The sequence below is a fragment of the Marmota marmota genome, unplaced genomic scaffold (assembly GCF_001458135.2).
Source record: "Marmota marmota marmota unplaced genomic scaffold, marMar, whole genome shotgun sequence".
NCBI lineage: Eukaryota > Metazoa > Chordata > Mammalia > Rodentia > Sciuridae > Marmota > Marmota marmota.
Genome location: NW_025999977.1, coordinates 53,724,495 through 53,745,230, shown reverse-complemented (window position 1 = coordinate 53,745,230; position 20,736 = coordinate 53,724,495). Strand labels below are relative to the sequence as shown.

General features: G+C 43.2%; 1 protein-coding gene across 2 annotated transcripts in view; it reads right to left on the bottom strand.

Moving 5' to 3' along the window:
- Nol10 (nucleolar protein 10) overlaps positions 1-20,736 on the bottom strand; it is a 79,286-nt gene that overhangs the window by 2,513 nt on the left and 56,037 nt on the right. For both annotated transcript variants that reach the window (XM_015479979.2, XM_048804821.1), the window contains exons 15-20: positions 20,507-20,586; positions 20,215-20,313; positions 18,444-18,533; positions 10,675-10,848; positions 10,170-10,417; positions 1,383-1,485 (exon numbers count right to left, since the gene is read on the bottom strand). In XM_015479979.2, coding sequence (XP_015335465.1) covers positions 1,383-1,485; positions 10,170-10,417; positions 10,675-10,848; positions 18,444-18,533; positions 20,215-20,313; positions 20,507-20,586 — 794 coding nt within the window. The remainder of the gene's footprint in view (positions 1-1,382; positions 1,486-10,169; positions 10,418-10,674; positions 10,849-18,443; positions 18,534-20,214; positions 20,314-20,506; positions 20,587-20,736) is intronic.

Below are 20,736 nucleotides of genomic sequence, written 5' to 3'. Positions count from 1 at the left end.
GAATTTTCATAGCAGCATTATTCGTGATAGCAAAAAAGGGGAAACATCCCAAGTGTGTGTCAATGGATGAACAGAAAAGCAAAATGTGGCATAAACATTACAATGGAGTATTACTCAACCACAAAAAGGATAGAAGTTCTGACTCATGACACACCACGAATAGACCTTGAAAACACTGTGCTAAGAAGCCAACTGCAAAAGAAAACACTGTATAGCCAAGCGCGGTGGTACGTGCCTGTAACCCCAGTGCCTCGGGCAGCTGAGACAGAAGGATAGTGAGTTCAAAGCCAGCTTCAGCAAAAGTGAGGCGCTAAGCAACTGTCTCTAAATAAAATTTAATAAATAAATTAATTCATTAAATTTAGAGACCCTGTCTCTAAATAAAATACAAAATAGGGCTGGGATGTGGCTCAGTGGTCAAGCCCCTGAGTTCAATCCCCGGTACAAAAAAAAAAGAAAAGAAAACACTGTATGATTTTATTTATGTGAAGTGTCCAGAACAGGAAAATCTACAGAGACAGGAAGTAGATCAGCAGTCACAACCAGGGGTTGGTGGGATGGGAGTATGGGGCTGCTGCTAAAGAGTACCTGGTTTCTTGTTCAGGTCATGAACATTGTCTAGAATCAGTGTGATGGTTACACAATGTAATGAGTCTATTAAAAATTAGTGACCTTTAAAAGAGTGTCTTTGGTATATAAATTGTATTTTAAAGAGAGGTAGAAACTCATTCTTCTCTACTTGGTGCATATATTTAGGACAGAGTATGAATGAGAAAATTTTTCAGAGAAATAAAACCATGTCATTTCACCCATCAGATAACAGAAAAGTATCTGAGAGGCTTATTCCTCCCACAGTTCGTAACAGGCCTTCCTACAGCCGGTTAAAGACCTCCATCTAGAACCGACCCAGAACAGGATCACCAGTGGCAAGAACTCACCTTGGGAAGCCAGGGTGCCCTAGTGAGCAAATGGGTCAGAACTAGCTGCTTCCTGGTCTTCTCTGAAGTTCACCAGAGTGTCAGGTAGTTCATACCCTTAGGCGGTTAGGACTTCTGCTTTATAAGGACACACCTCAGGCCCGGCAGTTACCGGGAACACAAGATGGCTGGCTCAGCACCACCACAGCCAACTCTGGGTCACTAAGGCCTGCTTGCCTCAGGCCACCGGTAATTTCCCAGCACTGCTTCTCCTGGCTGGCGACCAGCAGGGGCTCTGGCTGTAGGGAAAATTCTAGAAAAGGCAAAATATAGCTTCCTCCTTGGGGAAAGCCTGGGAAGGCAGGCCTGAGGACAGAGCACACAGGACACTACTGGAGGCTGTTTTTCCTTTGTAAATTAAAAATAAACAAACAAACAAAAATGATCACAAAACTCAAAACTCACCCTCTTTAATGTGAATGTCAACTGTTTGCTGCCAACAGTGGTGTCTGATACATTCAATGTCCCATTTTTGGCTTCCAGTTTCAAACGATCTTCAAGGGTTTTGCTATAGGAAGTTTAAAAGAATGACATATTAATTAGCATTATGTTCCATTTGAATCAAGTGTTAATTAAGACCGAGCTCATGAGGAAAAGACTTTTAAGGAGACTAACAAAAAATACACCCTAGGAACTTCTACTTCCCTCCCTTTGAAAGTCGGCTTGCTGAACGTGGCTGCTACCCAGCGGTTTAGCGCTTTTGCGCTTTCTGCCTGAGTGGCTCTGGTGAGAGCTGACTTAAGAGGGAGACAGACACCTCTGCAGAAACCGCGGGGGGGGGGAAGCATAGTGAGGAGGACCACTCGCCTTCTGGCCCCTCCTGCTTCTCCAGCCCAGACTCCAAAAAATTTTAAGTGGCAGTACCAAAGATTTCAATGATTGCTACTTATCTTACTAAAACATATTTGTGAGGCCAAATAAATGCAAGGAGCAATCTATTTCTGAAGCCTGTAACTTACTGTAATGGTTGGTGGCACGCTGATTCCAAGCATTTTTACTTAGGCCATGCACAATGGAGGTATTTGAGTATTCTGGCAACTTGCCAGCTTTCTACAACGGAATGAATGCAATCTTAGGCTTCCAGGTCAAGCCGATGTGAAGAGCTATGGTCCTTCTGATTTCCCCTTCACTCAGCCCTGACAAGTCATCGTCTCATATGGAGAGCAGCTCAGACAGGAGCTACCTGATCCTGTTGTGTTCGCTGCTGGCTCTCTAGTGTCTTTCCTTTCAGTTGTTTTAATTTGAATTATTCTTCCCGACATACTTTATCCTAGAGTTAAATAACACTTCATTTCTTGGTCATGTTTTCCAGACTCTACTGGGCCACTTCAGACAACCCATGCCTGTAACTGTCTGTTGTGCCCTTCAGTTCATGATCACTAGAGTAACTGAGGAGGACTGCACTTTCTAATAAAGATGTTAAATTTGAATGTCAAACCAGTTATACCATATGCCATTGCATGCTGCTATAATAATGCTTAATTATGAATCAGAACTTTGGCCTTTTTGTTAACTTTCTTGAGAGGAGAAGAAACCTGAATGAAGCCTAACAATTAGACAGCTGATTCTTCTAGACTAGCTAAAGCGACACATGCCCATCCCTGTGATGAGACTGGGAGAGGACAGGAAAGAAAAAGGGGAAGAATGTAATTCTCTTTTCTATCTCCTCTTCAGACAAACACTTCCCCTTCGTCCCTACTCCCCCCTTGTGCCAATCCAAGCTGAATGAGCCCTTTCAGTGTCGGGAATAAACACTAAAAAACTTGATGGAATTTAAAAAAGGGCTGATTTGTGTGAAATGGTTGTCTTTTCCCTGAAATATGACTTTCCTAACTAGTAACTGAGTAGAACACAGCTCCTAGAGGATCCATGGGACAAAGCAACGCTCCTTTGAAATTCTGAAACTGATGTTTGATGTTCACACCATGAGAAATTTATTTCTAGTTTATAACTACGAGTAACTACTAAACACACACCTTCTTTATGTAATTTGAGACATAAAGTGGTTAGCATAAAAGTGGCACTCTTTTCTAAGCAATAATGTTATTAAGAAGCACTTTTAAAGCACTTTTCATCTTCAAAGTTCTTTACAGACAAACTAATTAATCCTTTCAACATCCCTGAGACAGAAGTATTTATCCTTTATAGATGGAAAAAGGGAGGTAAAATGTGAAATGACTCGCCCCAGGCCATGCAAGGATCCAGATTCTAAAACCAGGTTCCAATGGCAAGACCTCTCCTTCCCAGTACTGTCAGACCATACTTGATTTATAAAGTTCTGTTCAGGAAACTTGTCCACTAAGTGTTCTAAATGACAAGTTTCCACATGACTAACAGAACAAAATTAAGATTTAATGCAGCCTTTTTTTTTTTTTTAAACAAGAATTCCAAAGTGACGTGCTGGGCTGCCCGCAGCGCGCGGGTGCACTGTCAGCCTCAGCAAATTCCTCAGCCCGCTCATCTCATTTTTGTTCTTTCCTTTAACAGCTATAAACTCTGAGCTTCAAAGCTAACAGGGATCCTGAACAGCTATGGAGCCACTGAGACAAAGTGGGACACAGAGAACACTAATTTGGGAAGAAAAAGACTTTTCAAGTAAATTGTGGGAAATTACTACTCTTTTAAGAATGACCTTATTTCCTCCATGATAGAGCATATAAATTCTCGGTTTTTGCTCAATGTGCTTGCGACGTGCACTTGTAAAAACTTGTTCTGTCTAGGCTGCCTGGAGAGACAAGCGAGTGTTAGAATGAGCCATGGCAGGAGATCAGACACAGACGGGGACTGTGTGGAGATTTCTACATAGGAAAGTTCTACTTCCTCCCTTTGAAAGTCGGTTTGCTGAATGTGGCTTCTACCCAGTGGCTCAGCGCTTTCTCCTTGAGTGGCTCTGGTACAGCTGACTTAAGAGGGGGACAGACACCTCTTCAGAACCCCCAGGGGAGCACAGTGAGGAGGACTGCATGCCTCCGGCCCTCCTCCTGTCTCCTCCAGCTCAGGCTGCAGGTCAGCAGGCACGTGGGCACTCTCTACTTGATAGTAAAGTATGTTAGGGAAAAACGTAATTGGCACAAGGTGGATGACAACAAAACCCCTTCAGATTGATGGTGACACACTAAGAAAACAGATCTGGGTTTAAAAGGCTGCAGGTGAAGTAAGATTACTCAGTACCCAACAGAGAGGGCTTCCCGGGCGTAGGGCTGTCTTAAAATAATAAGGAAAAATGGGCATCAACTACAAGGGGAAAAAAGTCAAACCAGATACTAGATGCCCCAGGAAAGCTGAGGAACTTACTTCTTTGAGGTTTTAAAATACACACTCTATAATTTCTTTAATTAGAAATATTTAATTAAAAATTATGCTCCTCAACAAAGTTTTTAATCACTTTGCAAGGAAGAGGAAGCAGAGGAGCAGGAGACAACATAAAAGTACATTCTTCAGAATTCAGGGGACTTAAGTGGAGAAACAAAACCCATGTTCTAAAAATTTAACCTTAAGTAGAAAAATCTTTCCCTATGCTATAAAGGCTGTTCAAAACTCTTTTCTTTTTTAAAAATTTTTTATTAAATATATTTTTTTAAGTTCTAGTTTATTTATTTTTATGTGGTGCTGAGAATGGAACCCAGTGCCTCCCCTATGCTAGAGCGCTCTACCGCTGAGCCACAACCTCAGCCCCCCAAACTCTATTTCAATGCCTTCAGTCTGCACAGGTACTTCAAAGGCTCTACTGAAGAGACGTAAACTCAAGTGACCATGGAATCTGACCCTCATCTCTGAGCATAACTAAAATTTGCCAGGGCTGCTAATGCCCACGGCTGGGAGGAGGGGATGCTGCACTCTGCTGGGAGTGCACCTTCCTGGAGGGTGACTGGCGGCATCACACCCCCCTTTTGATCCAGCTAAGTCCATCACTGGAATAGACTGCAAAGAAATACGCTGTGAATTCACAACTGTGAAAAAGGTAAGAGAAAAACGAGAAGCAGCCTGACCACTGCAGCTAGGGGAAAATTACCTCAGTGGGGGCACACCCCCGATGGAGTATGTGCAGACGCAGTAGACCTCATCGAAAAAGCGTGCCATCGAAAAAGACATCCAAATCTTTTTTTCTGTGCGTGGTTCTGGGATTTTCTGTGTGTGGACCCTGGGATTGAACGTCTTACGCGTGCGAGGCAAGCACTCTACCAACTGAGCTAGTCCCCAGCCCTAAGTCTTACTTTAAATGAAAAGGGCACGTTAATCAATATGATAACCTGATGCATTCGTCATAAGAAAGAAAAGCCACAACTACACATAGGTGGGTGGGGATCTGTGTGGCAGTGCATGCAGCTGACAGGCTGGAAGAATGGCCACACATGGCAAGGACTCGGGAGAGCTTACCATTCAGCACACAGGCTGACTGCTGACAGATCACTGTCCACACTAACTTGACAGAAGATTCTCTTTTTTTAAACATTTAAAGTTTTGAATTAAATTATTTTCAAAATAAGATGTTTAAAATGCTTTATACATAACTTCAGCTTTATCCACTATCAATGTGGAAAATGAGCTGAGGAGTAAAACGTGCCACCAGGAGCTGCTGAGCTCCCCAGTGAAGACAGGTCCTCAAAGGCAGGAACTGTCTTTAAAATCTTTGAATTTCTAGGACCTACCACAGGGTAGACACTTCAAAGACTGCTTTCATAAGAGAACTGAAGGGGCCACCCAGCAGCTAGTATTTACTACCCAGGAAGAGGAGACAGGCTCACTGACTGCAATGCTGGGCATTCTAAGGACGCGTCCTTGGTTCACCAACACAGGCATCATCAGTGCTACCTGCAGGTCCCGCGAGGCTGCTCCAGGACTGCTAATGCCCATTGCTAGGAGGAGGGGATGCGGCACGCTGCTGGGAGTGCATAGGGCACCAAAAAGGGCCAAGTGCCCAGACCCTAACTCAGGCCAGCAAGCATGGACTTGCCAATCCTCGCTCCTTGACATGATTATTTCCACACGTGCCGACTTCTCTCCCCTGTGGCTGTGAAGAGCTATACCTCTCTTGGTGGCCGTCTCCCTGCTTAGGGCTGCTGGTCCAATTTCTACCTGACTCCTCACCAAACCCCACCCATCAGTGGATTCCATTCCTTTCTCCACTTGCCCCTTTACTATGGTGATCCTCTCAGCCCACTGGCAAATCACCTCCCTCAAGTCATTGGATTGACTCCTTTTTCACTTCTAGGCTTCTGGGAAGCGTCATGTACACTAATTGTCCACAATGTTCTTTAAATCTCCCACCTGTCGTCAGACTTGTGGTCTGCCTGAGAAACGGTGGCGAGGAGCTGATCCTCCCCGCCCTCAACCCCTCTGCACAGGTGCTTGCATGGCTCTCTCCTGGGAGACCCACACTCCATGTCCCCGCGGCCCCCGGACAGCTCCTTAGGATTCACTGCCCATGTACTCCTCGGCCTGGCCTCTGAGTCTGAAGTCAGCTCTACACAACCAGTAGCTGTGGGACAGCTCCGAGATTCAATTCACCACTCTGCACGCACCTGTACTGTTCTCAAGAGAAGTAAATGGCTTACTGGACTCCAGACTGCATTTCTGTCTCGGCTTCTCCCCGGCTTACCACTGAGCTTCAGGCCTTTCGTCTTTCTCTCTCTCTCGTTCTCCCATGGTTCTGTGATCAATGTGTTCCACACCCCTACCCCACAGTTCAGGCCCCCGCTCTTCCGCCTAGGACTACTGTGACATCTGTGAGCTGATCTTTGTGTGTCTAGTTTCTCTCCCTCTGTTTTTCTAAAACTGAGATATTTTGCTACAGGTTTCTTGGAAATAGGGACCTTTTGCACCTCTGTTTTTACAACAAACACATACTGTGTTTATTATAAAAGTCTCTACATGATTGGCAGAGGGCTTGGGACAGATGCAACCACGTTACCCTTGAACAGTCTCATGGCGTTCCAGGAAGGGCCAAGCCACTGCTGCCCATGCTCCTGCTCTTCTCGGGAAAGTTCCTCCCACCTCCTACCCTGTGCTGAGTGCTCAGGCCTGAGCCTCTCAAAAGACCATTCCAATGTGACCTCTCACAAAGACTTCCTTAATTTCCCCCAAACTAAGTCCCCCTTTCCCTCTGCCCTCCCCCCAGGGCTCCTCACAGTTCTGAGTATACCTGCTAAGGCATGAGTCCCTGGGTCTAGGATGGCACTGGGCTCACGCACGCTCCCAAGGAACTTTTCACACACACAGGGTGGGTGGGGAGGCTGAGAAGTGGATGAACAGTCTACAAATACAGTTACCTAACTGCAAGGCACAAAAACAAGTGCCGACAGACGCACGGGTTTATCTGAAGGCACATGAGGACGCTGAGCAGAGAGGACGACTCACTTGAGCCACCATGTGCCATTTGCTTTCCCTTCACAGAAATAATTTCCAAGCTGGGCAGGTCTGAATGAACACTTACACACAATGCACTCAACTCCATGCTGCCTTTTGTTGTCGCCTGTGGTAACTCGCAGAACACACATACTTCAGTTCTCTGAAGGATAATAGCTCAATGCTTCATTAAATAATATTAAGATACTGCAAATTCAGGATCTGCCACAATAATCCAGTCATGACTAGACTTCAATAAGCAGTTTGTGCCAAAGGCTAGTAAATGGCAGGCTATTCATACCAGAGGGTTGTTACTTCAAACAACAGGATTTTTCTTCTTGGCTCACGGAAGTATCATTTCTTAAGCAGCTCTTCTTCTCAAGAAGAGTGCTTAACGAAGTAAGAGTGCTTAATTGCAGAAGGTTCACTCACCTATTGTTTATTCTTAATATGACACTTTTATCTTGATTATTTTTACATTAGTATTGTGCTCCAACCCATAGGCAGAAGGAAGAATGTTGTGTCAATAGTCACAGCCCCATCCCAAATACCAGTACCATGGCTATGCTCCGTGAGATATCACCCCAAATACCAGTACCATGGCTATACTCCGTGAGATATCATCCCAAATACCAGTACCATGGCTATGCTTTGTGAGATATCAGGGAAACGAACTATTTTTCAGCAGATCTTGACTGGGAGAGTTCCCGAGTTGCCTGACGTGTACTCAGGTCACAGAAGAGCCACCTTTTCAATGAGTATTTATCAAGTGTCTATTCTAAGTACTAAAACGGGAGCTAGAAACAAAGGAATAAACAAAGCGAAACAAAAATATCATATAACCTAACAACTCACTCCACAGACCCACCAGAAACAGAAGACCTCCCCTGTTTTCTACATAAAACGCCTAAGAATAACAGCATTCCCAGTGAGGTTGCACAACTGCTGGTGACAATATAAAATGGCACAGCTCTCTGCACAACCACTTGGCAGTCTCTCAGAAGACTGAACTATTGCTACATGACCTGCAATTCCATTCTAGGTATAAACCCAGGATATATAAGAACATATGGCCAGGCAAAAGTATACCCATGTGTTCACAACCAAAAAGTGGGCAAAAGCCAGATGCTCGTCAATTGACAAATGGATAAATAAAATGTGATTTATCCATACACTAGGATGTTACTTGATCATAAAAATACACACTATAACATGATGGACATACAAACTCTATGCTAAGAGGAAGAAGCCAGACACAAAATGCTACATATCTACACAATTCCACTTCTAGGAGATATCAGAATAGGTGATCCCTGAAAACAGGAAAGCAGATTAGTGGTTCCCTAGGTCTGAGAGAGGGGAGAGTGAAGGCACGGGGTTTCTTTCTGGGGTGATGACAGTGTTCTACCATTGTGGTGACAGTTGCTAAAAACCCATGAGCTGCATGTGTTAAGCAGGTGAAGTGTATGAAATATAAATTACACCTCCAGAAAGTTACTTCAAAAACCAGAGGCAGGTAGGCAAGAACAAAAACAAAACAAAACAAAACAAAACACCTTTGAAAGATGTCAGGAATATTCCCAGCTTCTTCCCTCACCAACAAATCTTCAGTTAATCAGAACCAGAATCCTGGGAAGCTTATGGATCTAAATGGAAGGACCCTATCATCTGGTGTCCTCGATGGTGCTAGAAGCTGGGGGAAGTGAAGAGGAGACAGGCATGTCTCGGCCCCGTCTACCATGTCCTCCCCACCTTCACCTCCTCACCGTCTGCTGAATGGAAACCTGACTCTGGAGAAGTACAAGGCACAGAGATAGTACTGGCCTCACCTACCACCCACCTGCCCTACCCATTCCTCTCGCAGGACGGCTCAGCTCTTCTTTCAAGACATGTCCTGTGACCATCAAGCACAACCAAACTTTGTCTATCAAAGCTCCGCCTAGAGATTTTCCAACGGACTTGAGGACCTAGCCTACTCCTTGCTGAGACATTGACAACTGAAAATTGTTCAAACAATACCACTTCTTTTTGAAATTAGATTTTTTTTTCATGATGACAAACATTTATAACATACTGTTTTAACCATCTCAAAGGGACGGTTTGGTAGCATTAGTTCTCTGCTGTGTGGCCATCACCTCCATCGGCTTCCAGAACACCTCCAGTATCCCAGACTGCAATGCTGTGTCCCTGACACAGAAGCCCCCAACGCTCCTCCTCCAGCCCTGGGCAGCCACCCTCTGCTCTCCACTGCTATTTATTTGACTATTTTAGAATACTGTTTTTTTAAAAATCTATTTTCCTGAAAAAGGCTTAAAATTTCTAGCAAATTTTCCAAGTGAACTTTTCAATAACCAAAAAAGCTGAGATGGGGTAAAAATAACTGTGGTTCTGGTTTTTAAAAATAACTTTGTGTTAAGAGGCAAATAATTAGTTACCTCTAATTTACTATTTTCAAAGGTTTCAAACCTTGGGTCTATAAAACTTGGAACAAGACAAAAATATCTGTAGGTTAGAGAAGCTGATGGGAGAAAAGGACAACAGGAGGGTGTGCCTTTCTAGCTTGAAGTGCTCTCCCAGGTGTACACATCCACACGCACAGGACCCGTCCTGTGCTTTACTGCGGTAACTACATTTCAAAAAGTTAAATGAACAAATTAGCCAGGGACCAGCTCAGCTTCCGCAGCTTCACCTCCTCACAGGCTGCCCGGCCCTTCAACCCTGCCCCCGACCTGCAGTCCCACCACGGGAGGAGACGCGCCATATCCAGGGCCGCCTGTCAGCAGCGAGGGAGGCAAGGGTGCCACAGGCTGGCTGCCACTCAGGTGGTACTCATGTGGCACTACTCACTTCATCAGCTTCTGCTTTGTGGCTGAGTCCTTGAAGCTTCTGAACTCTTCCCCTGCTTTGATCTCATAGAACTGGGGCTGCAGGACCGTCTGCTGGTCCTCCTGGACCTGGTGCTGCCACGTCCCCTTTCCCTCCTGCCGCAGGAGTCTGCGCTGCCTCCTGACTTCTTCCACCCAGTCTTTCTCATCATCTGAACTGTCGGAACTCTCTGCATCGCTGGGTTTTCCTTCTGGTTCTTCCTCCTCTTCCTGAAATTAAAAATGGTAAGCAGAGAGTTCCTTTTCCCCAACTAAATACCTGTCCCACCATTTTTTTTTAAATAGCATTAGTCCATTAGAGTACGAGACACCACCCCAACATGCACACTGCACAAGTGCCTTTAATTAAATAGCTACACTCCTAGGCTGAAAGCCAAGCCCCTAGGATGGAATTAACGATACCTCAAGTGTTCCTAATTTACATGAAAAATTTTATATTAAAGAAACAGGAGCAAAGAGTACGTTACTTTTTCACGAAGTTCTTGTTCCTCTAAGAGTCTTAGTTTCTTCTTCCTTTTCTCACTAATTTTTGAAACAAGTGGATTCAAAAGCCTAAATTCTTCACTTTCTTCATCTACTTGGAAGTCAGGGTTCTCAAACATAACTTTAAATCGATCATCGGTGAGAATACTAGGAAGGTTCTATAAGAAAAACAGAAAAAAGTATGTAAAAATTTAAGTTAAAATCTAAATAAAACCCGACCAGAAAGATGGCTTACAATTCATTCTGTTGTAAAGTTAATAAACTACATGAGGCATAAATTATAATCTCTTGTAATTTCTTTAGAACTAGTTTCCAGAACTTTCTAATTGACTCTAGGTTTTATCTCCTACCAACAAAACACATTCTATTGATCTACTTGGCGACTGATCTATGGTACTTGGCCATTATACATAACGAGCTAAGAATAAACGCTTTTGGTTAACTTCATGCTCAATACATCAGAAAGAATTTTCTTCAATTAATATTTCTAGTGCCAAGAAGCACTTTCAGCTGGGGGCTGTGGTGCACACCTGTATTCCAGACAGCAGCTGGGGCACGGGGGTCACAAGTTTGAGGAAACCTCAGTTAAGACCCTGTTTCAAATTATAAAGGGCCTGGGGTAGAGTTCAGTGATGGAGGGTTAATTAGCACACACCAGGCCCTGAGTTCAGTCCCCAGCACTGCAAAACAAAATACATCACCTTACAAAGAAATATATCGGGGGGCGGGGTGGGGGGCAGGGGACAACATGGCTAAAGCACAGCTACGACACTGAACTAAGCGAGTCTTCCACCTTCAAATTCTGTAAGTAGAAATATGCCAATAAGTTCAGTTGACACAGTGGGTGAGGACAGGGAGCAGTATAAATTTACTGAACTCCAGTAAGTTTCTTGGAAAAACAAGGATGTTTCTGTCCTTACAGGATAACTTCACCGGAATCTCTTCCCTGGGCCACTGAATTGTTCTCAAAGAATGCAGTGTATTCCCCATAACTGTGGCTATTGAGACCCATATGGATAGCTCAGGGCTGACATAACCTCCTATTTGTATCATTTTAAACAGAAAGTTTCCTAAAACGTATTACAAACTTACCTGTTCACCGAAACAGATGACAGCAACCTCAGACTGGGGCTCTTACTATTCCTTACCTTTAAGCCACAGGCCTGGAAACCAGGTTGCATCACCGACTGAGGACAGATGGCAAACCAGAGCCAACAGCCTTAAGTAGAACGGGGCCAAGCAGCCTGAAGTGGAATCCGCTCCACTGAACGGGCTTTACTTTATTGACTGTTTTGTACCTGAATTCTGAACACTATTTGTGACAGATGTACACAAACACCTGGAGATGTTTAAGATATTAAGGAATGTGGCTTAATACTTGTATATACCTAAAAACTGGTAAGGCCTTACCTAAAAATGCATGAGAGAGAGATTTCAACAAGTCTTCCCTGATTACAAGCTGCTTCTAAAACAAACTGAGGGCTAAAGAAAAAAACACAGGAAAGATCTAGTTCCTGACCACAATCTCGTGAGGAAAAAAAAAAAACCTGCAACAAGGGTGCTACAAGGCCCCACACGAGGAAGTCCAGCAGAGACAATTTGGGAGGAGGTTGGAGGGAGGAGTGGGTTTCAAAAGGCAGAAACGTGAAGAAAGACTGGGGAGTGGCAAGTCCTCTGATGACATCAGAAGCTGGGTAATTTAAACAGGCATTTCTGACCAAGCAGACGGTCAAGGATTTTAAACACCATGACTGTTATTCTAAAGGTCTTGGGGAGCCACTGTAGAGAAGGAGAGGACGAGGAGGAGAAGGAGCTCTTCAGGGGTCTTTGCCAACAAACAGAACCATGCTCTAAGAATGTAAGGTGGGCTGGTGAGAAAGACCAAGAGGCCACCCTAGGAAACAGGAAAACAGGCAGGGTCTGAACAAGGGTGATGGGAATAAAAGGTGGGCAGACACTGTTCAGGAAAGACTTACTGAGGCACATTTCTGAGGTGCAGAACTGAGAGCTACAGCTATGGGCGACACAGGAGGGTCAAGGGTTCAAAGCAGGTTTAGAAGCTGGGTGCAGTGGCACATGCCTGCAATCCCAGTGACATGGGAGGCTGAGGCAGGAGGATCACAAGCTCAAAGCTAGCCTCGGCAACTCAGCAAGACCCTGTCTCAAAACAGAAAATAAACAGGGCTGGGATGTTGCTCAGGTAAGCACCCTTGGGTTTAATCCCTGGCACACACAAAAAGCAGGGTTAGAAATGGCTCTCCAGCAACTTGCTGCTGCGACTGGACTAGACAGCTGTGCTACCGTGTTAGGAAGCACCACGGGAGCACTGGAAAAAGGGCATGGGCGAGTAAAGGGTAAGGACTGACGCTCCACTTAACACTGGTTGTGGGTGCGACAATAGACAGTCATCTGACGCTGGAGGACTTCATCAGGTGTCAGGCAGTGTCTCAGGCAGTGGGAAGGCGACACTGCCAAAGATCCAGATAATCTCAAGTCAACAGCCATGTCCCTGACTTTAAGTTAAAAACAAAAAAAAGCAATGGTAAAAATATTTACTAAAGTAATAATCACATTTAATAAGAGAGAAAATGTTAAAAAGAATGTTGCTGATTTTTTTTTAAATAAATTTTTTTTTTTTTAGTTGTAGTAGGACTCAATATCTTTACTTATTTTTATGTGGTGCTGAGGCTGGAACCCAGTTCCTCACACATACAAGATAAGCACTCTAAGCACTCTACCGCTTAGCTACAACCCCAGCCCCTGTTGCTGGTATTCTTGAGATGCTTTTCTTAATTTAAAATAAATTGCATTGCCTAAGATAGGCATGCTTTAGATGAACAATTATAAAATAAAAAAACTCCTGACCTAGCTATAAAAATAGTTCCTTCAGGGACTTTTCTTAGTCTAATTGTTTTCACAGCTGTCTTTTTAAAACAGGGGGGTGGAGGATAAGGCATAGTTAGCGATGTTTTGTAGTAGTAGACAAGTGTCTGGCTAGTGATCTCCCTATAAATACACACACACACATGCTCAACACCTACCAGCAACGTGTGAAAAACATCTGAAAGCAGTGTTCAGACCAAAGCCCAAAGAACTGCATCTGTCAATCTGAGCAGGGTGGCTACCATTAACACTGTCTCACTGGAGTAACACGGAGGAATGCTTGCCTCAACACTCGTCCCTGTCCCAGCGGAAAAGGAAGAGAAGGGGGACTGGTGAGGGCAAGGGAATTGTGCTAGTAACAGGAAAGGATGTAAAGATTAGCACCTGAGGCCCGAGGTGTCCCCCTGTCCATCACGGCATCCCCCAAGTGCTCAGCACCTGCAGAATGCTAGTTGCCAGAGGGACAGCCACCCTCCAAGCAGGGGGACCTGAGCAGCAGAGAGAAGACTTAATGACTGATGCTGGGCCTTCGCCAGATATTCGGCCTGCCCACCTCTGAGTTTTCATACTGCTAACTCCCTCACTCTTCACTATGAACAAGTAAACAAGGGTCACAAAGTAAAAACTATTCGAATTTTTTTCAGGAAAATCCCCTGGCACAACAAGCCCAAGTGTCCAGTCTGAAGGGCTTACCAAGCAGCCACAATGCAGGCCAGAGTCTAGCCCAGAGTGGGCACACAGCCTAGCATGCTCGCCGCCTGCAGGTTTCCTAGCTGCTTCCCAGGCTACCTCTCTTGTTCAGAGGGGCAGCTTCTCTGGTCACCTCATGGGGAGAAGCAGCACGCAAGGGCACTTTGCCACTAGGGCTGAGTACTGCATTTTAACATCACCTTTACTACACTCTCACCTAGAAAGACCCCTTGTATGGGGTATAAAACATCAGGTTGGAAACTCTACTCCTTCAGAAAACAAATTTCGTCTAATTCCTTGTCCAACATCGGAGTGAGGTGGTATGAATCCCCAGAAAAATGGGAAAGGGAGATCCCAGGATCAGGTGATCAGTCCAGAAAGATCTAGAAGCAACTTCTTTAGGAAGGTAAAATTAACACAATATCTGACCTATGGAGATGATTTGAGATGAGATGAAGATATCTGGTAAAGAACTAGTTAGTGGTTGGTCAGTGATAACTACACAGCATGTGAGAGAAACAACTGCAAACTCCAGGGTAGAGATTATGTGAGAAACAAAGTTGCCATCCACCTGCCTGGAAATACTATTTTATATAGTTATAACAGTGCACATGTCCAACACAGACAAAACTAAAATCACAATGTGCCTTTACCGGGAGCAAAGGCTTGTTTAAAAAAATAACCGGGCTGGGGATGTGGCTCAAGCGGTAGCGCGCTTGCCTGGCATGCGCATGGTGCTGGGTTCGATCCTCAGCACCACATACAAATAAAAATGTTGTGTCCGGCTGAGGATGTGGCTCAAGCGGTAGTGCGCTCGCCTGGCATGCAAGCGTCCCGGGTTCGATCCCCAGCACCACATACAAACAAAGATGTTGTGTCCGCCGATAATTAAAAAATAAATATTAAAAAAAAAAAACTCTCTCTCTCTCTCTTTAAAAAAAAAAAAATGTTGTGTCCACCGAAAACTAAAAATAAATATTAAAAATTCTCTCTCTCTCTTAAAAAAAAAAAAAAAAAGCCCAACAGTAAAAAGTTGAGGTGAAAGGAGGAAGGGTAGGGCGGAAGAGACAATGGACAGCCAATGATCTTTTTTCTTTTTTTTTTGTACGAGGGGCACTTAATCACAGAGCCACATTCCCAGCCCTTTTTTACGTGTTATTTAGAGATAGGGTTTCACTTAGTTGCTGAGGCTGGCTTTGAACTTGTGATCCTCTTGCCTCAGCCTCCTGAGCTGCTGGGATTACAGGTGTGTGCCACTGCACTCTGATTAGCCAATGATCTTAACAGAGCCCAGAGAAATGTTTTGTTTTTAAACTATTATGTATAAATGTAACTACACACACACAATTTTTTTAAACTGGTTACCAAAGAAGCTTTAAAAATAGTATATTAAAAATAATATTTAGGACATTAAAACTATCTGATCTAATGTTATATACAAATGTCTGTATGTAAACATGCCTTTTTCCTAAAGAGATGGATACTACTTTAATATAAACTCTCAGTGGTACTCAGTAATTCCTAAGGCTAAGACGCCTCTTCCACAATGTCCTCCTAGCCAGAGCACACACGGCCTGGAAACTCACACACTGCCTTGACTGAGCTGCTGCAGATCCAAGAATAGGTGCAGTTACACAAGACTTTGCAGCACAGTGGAAAACTGGCAAAAAGGAAAGTTTTGCAGAAAGACACAGCTTGAACCCAAATCAAACCCTTACAAACAAAATCGATCACAGATGCCTGTACTTCTCGAAGCTGCTCATGCATACCCAGAGCTCACTGTGTATTTGTTGAAAGAATCAATGTATTAATTCTTAGTTAGAATCCACAACACCAAGTTTAGAGGTTTGGACAAAGTCCAGACAGCGCTTATTGACACTATGTGGTGGGCCACTTCCCACCACAGGTTCAACATCAATTGTGCAATAATCATCTTACTAGACTTTTATCATGTTATCGGGGTTGGTGATATTCAGGAACACACTTCACTGTCTGCCTCCATTAAATTTCAGTTGTAGACAAAGCAGAACATCCCCACAAGATACTCACAACCAGGAGATATCAGAGTTCCTGGGGTTTTGAAGAGCACACAGTTCAAAAGCAAGAGTGATGATCTGCTGAGAGAGTTAACCATTCTTTCAAGTACTCTTTACAGTTAGAAGAAAGGATTCTTCCTTAGTTCATGAGTGATCTTTAATGTCTTCACTTTATGGCAGTTTTCCCCACTGACTATGAAGATCACTTTGCGTGTATGAAGCATTCAAGTTCATTTCTACTTCCTAGCTACTATGAATTCTCCATCTTTTCCAGTTGCTCCCAACCTCAAAAAAAACCTCCCAAAGAAAATGGGGACAAGAGAGATGATTTCTCCTTCACCTTTATCTTCACAGGGTCTTGTGAAAAACCTCTAGCATACGCTGCAAGACCGACCTTCTGCAGTGCTCCATCTGGGTGAGGACTCCTAAGCACAGATCACATGCGGAGCGCACACATCCCAGCAGAGGCAGCCCCATGCTCTCTCTGAAGAAACCCCAGGACAGGGGCTGAGACTGCGGCTCAGTGGTAGAGCACTTATAGGGCATGTGTGAGGTGCTGGGTTCAATTCTCAGCACCACGTATGAATAAATACATATCCATCAACATCATATATATATATATATACCTATATCTATCTACCTATCTATATCTAAAAAAGACGCTCTAGGACATGTATATACAAAAACCACTTCCACTCAGCTTGTGAAATGACACGGGGAAGCTGGAAAGGACCTGGCCCTGTCATGTTCAGGCCTGGGTAACAGCAGCAGCAAAGTGGATGCTTCAGGAAGCGCTCATGTTTTAGACATTTCAAGGTATACATATCCAGTTAGGAAGGTGTACAGCCACAGTACATAGATGTAAATTTAAATACTAGTAAGTTTTCCTTTCAATATTGATATAGTATTCATGTAATAAAAAAGGAAGCATAAAAGTCATCTGTTTACTTAAGGAAGTAAGTAAAATTAAGATTCAAACAATATATTAAAAGAATGAAGCAAACTGGATGAAGGGATGTATTAGGAGAATTAGGAGAGTAAGGAAGAGAGGAAGGCAAGGACGTAGTGAGCCTGATTTTTGCAGAAAGCATAGCACCCAGAATGCCCCCATCTATCCCTGCATGTTACAGATGGAAAAACAGGGGCCCAGGGAAGCTGCAGGAACCTCCCAATATCACACAACCACTGAGCGAGATGCCCAGAAACGACCCTGTCATTGAAGTCCCTGTGTATTGGGTAAGACGAGAGTGAAACAAAAATAAGCATAAGAGCTCCATTATCTCGCATTCACTTATCTGGTTAAAAACCAGAGAACAGAATAAATAGACAAATACCTACTCAGGGCTCCTCACGGCTGGCCCAGGGCACAAGGTCGGGTCTAGGCTCCCACAACTCAGGCTAGTGCCCAGCCACACCTGTGCCTTGCCTGCTTTCTCTACATGCATGAGAAAACAGGACTTCATGTCTCAGGACAAACTAGAAAAGTCTTCTCACTTCTGCACAATGTCAGCTAGGCAAAGTGCCAACCCTCATTCATTGTACAACTGATGTGTGTCTACCTTCACACCAGAAAAAGTCAGGTAGACAGGCAGCAGGTACATGTCAGCCTGCACACACAATAGTGCAAGGTTAAGTAAGAGCTGGTTACCTCCAGAATCACAAACAAGTCTAGTAAGCACAAAGAAAAAAAACTATCAGAATATTTACCAATAAAAGTAAGTAAATTATAAGACATACATAAGACAATATACAGCTATTAAAAATATTCACAAAGAATTTCTAACAAAATGGGAACCACCTGTGTTATTTTATATACCCAGGATAAATATTTTATTATATTTTTGATTACAGTGCTTGCTATTATAGTTTATAATTTCAAGAGAGGACAAGAAGGAAATTCACTAAAATATTAATGATGTCTTTCCCTGGATAGAAGACCACGGCAGCCTTCTCCTGAGTACTCTACCTTCCAAATTTCCCATATTGAGCATATACCATGTTATAGGCAGAAAAAAGAAAAAAGAAAAAACTACATGCATTTTTAAAGTAAAAAGAAACAACAACAACAAAAAGATACATCTTACTATCAAGAAAAGTATATGGAAAAAACCTATCAATATTTCCTAAGCTTTATGAAATCTTACCTTAACTTTCTTTTTCCATGTAGATTTTTGTTTCTCCTCTTCTTCCTCTATTAATTTAAGAGCGAGTTCTTTGTTCACTTTTGGCAATTTCTAGTAAAGAGGGGGGGGAAAGCAAAGACATCTACATTTTCACTTTAAAAAAGGTTGGTAGTTCTGTAAGGAGTATAATTTCACAAACAGGATATAGTGAATTCTTATTTCTAAAATCAATTACACTAGAAGAAATAACACAGACAGAAGGGATGTTATAGGTAGGCCACGAGGTACAAAAATGGCAGCCTCCGCCGGCTGCTGGGAGCGCGTGCCCTCCATATGCCTTTTCCCAGCATGTGAAAAATAAACGGGGAGATGCTGTATTTGACCTACATTAGCCATAGAGGGCCTAGGACTCATCCTGATCAACAGGAGGCCAGCAGGTCTGGCAATGAAGCCTCTAACTCAAATGCTAATACTGCTAATGATAAAATGCTAATAATGCTCATTGCACGGTTTCCTGTTCCCACATGATAGATTTCAAAAGGAATTCTAGATGTGAGTCTGACAACTCTCCGGTAGCTACAGGATATCTACTGTCTTCTTGCACTCAGTGTTTTATGTTCCACATCACATCAGACAAAACACAACTCTGACAAGTAGTGTAAAAGGCCAGAGCAAAAGAACCCCTCTTAAACTTTTTGAGGGTAGCGGATATAGCCAGAGGGAGAGCACCTGCCTTCTATGTGCAAGGTCCTTGACGTGATCTCCAGCACCACACACAAACATACACATATTTTAAACAGCAGAGGAAAAGAAAAAAGAAACACTGAGGTAATTTCAGCAAACAAGTCACTAGTCTTATCCTGTAAGGGTACATGCATATTTTACATATACATGCATACACAAACAGGTATTTTTACCAGTGTTCAGTTATAAATATTTGTATGACTTGGTGACTGAACTTAATCAATGGTGACCAGAGACAGTGGAAGGCAGGAGCAGCCAGACAGAAAGCTCCTGCCAGGGCTGGCATCACACAGTACCATGGAAGCAGCAGGTGGCTCCAGCAATGGTGCTGGATGCCCGTTTGCAGTTCCCAATATGTCGAGTCCATCCTCATTATACTCAAAGGGACCAGCCGGCAGCCCTTCCTCAGAAGCCTGGGTCTCCCTTCCACAGGACTCTCCTCTTCCCTGCTGCACAGCTCTGAAGTGGTAACTGCCTCTCCTATCCACACGTCAGTGTTCTCTAACACCTGATTAATATTTATATTAAATTCGCTTGACCAATATAATTGGTGTAGTTTGTTTCCTGACAACCTAATGAGAATACCCATGATCCAGCCTGCGAACCTGCAGTTGTCTGAAAAACACCATGGGATTTTCTTAGTAGGGGTGACAATATTGGGCATTTTATATTATTTCTGACAACTCCATTCCCATAGAGTTCATAATGGCAAGACTGAGAAGAGTGTCCACCTTCATAGTGAACAAAACATACCAAAGTATAAATAAAATATGTAAATTAAAGACAAACAAAAAGCACCGGAGAGGATGGCAGATTTCCTGGGAAGAACACACGAAATGAAATTAGCTTTCCTCTCCAATAAATTCAATGGTTATGTACAATCTTTACCTTTATTTATTTATTTTTTTTTATTTATTTTTTTTTTTAGTTTTCGGCGGACAACATCTTTGTTTGTATGTGGTGCTGAGGATTGAACCCGGGCCGCACGCATGCCAGGCGAGGCTAGCGTGCTACCGCTTGAGCCACATCCCCAGCCCCCAATCTTTACCTTTAATTGGACTCTCTGTGCACGTGTTTCTTCTATCTTCTGTCGAATTTTATCTTTCCTATATTCTTCATAAGCAAATGGATTTACCATTGATTTCACCTTTTCAAAGGGAGAAAAAAATTAGTGAAAGAATGGTATTTAGCAACATGTTTCATATATTCTGGGACTACTATGCCAAAGAACAGACATAGCCCTTACAAGTCGTTAAGTATATTCTATGAAAGTGCAAGTAGAGAAGAAACAGCTACAGATTGCTCATTAGCCCCTAAAACAACTGTAGCTTTGTATTTACCTTGTGATATAGTCTTATATCCATGAAAAATCCATGCATATATGCCCGAAGAAAAGGTGATCCAATGAGATGTGTAAGTCCTGGGAAAAGTTAATCAGAAGAGGGAAAGTCTTTATGAAGCCTTGATTAAAAATGAACAACTTGATTGTAATAAGATTTCACTTTGGAGTAAAATTTAGGAATCAGAATTATTAATTTTCAACATCTATGGAGAAAATTTAATCTACTTC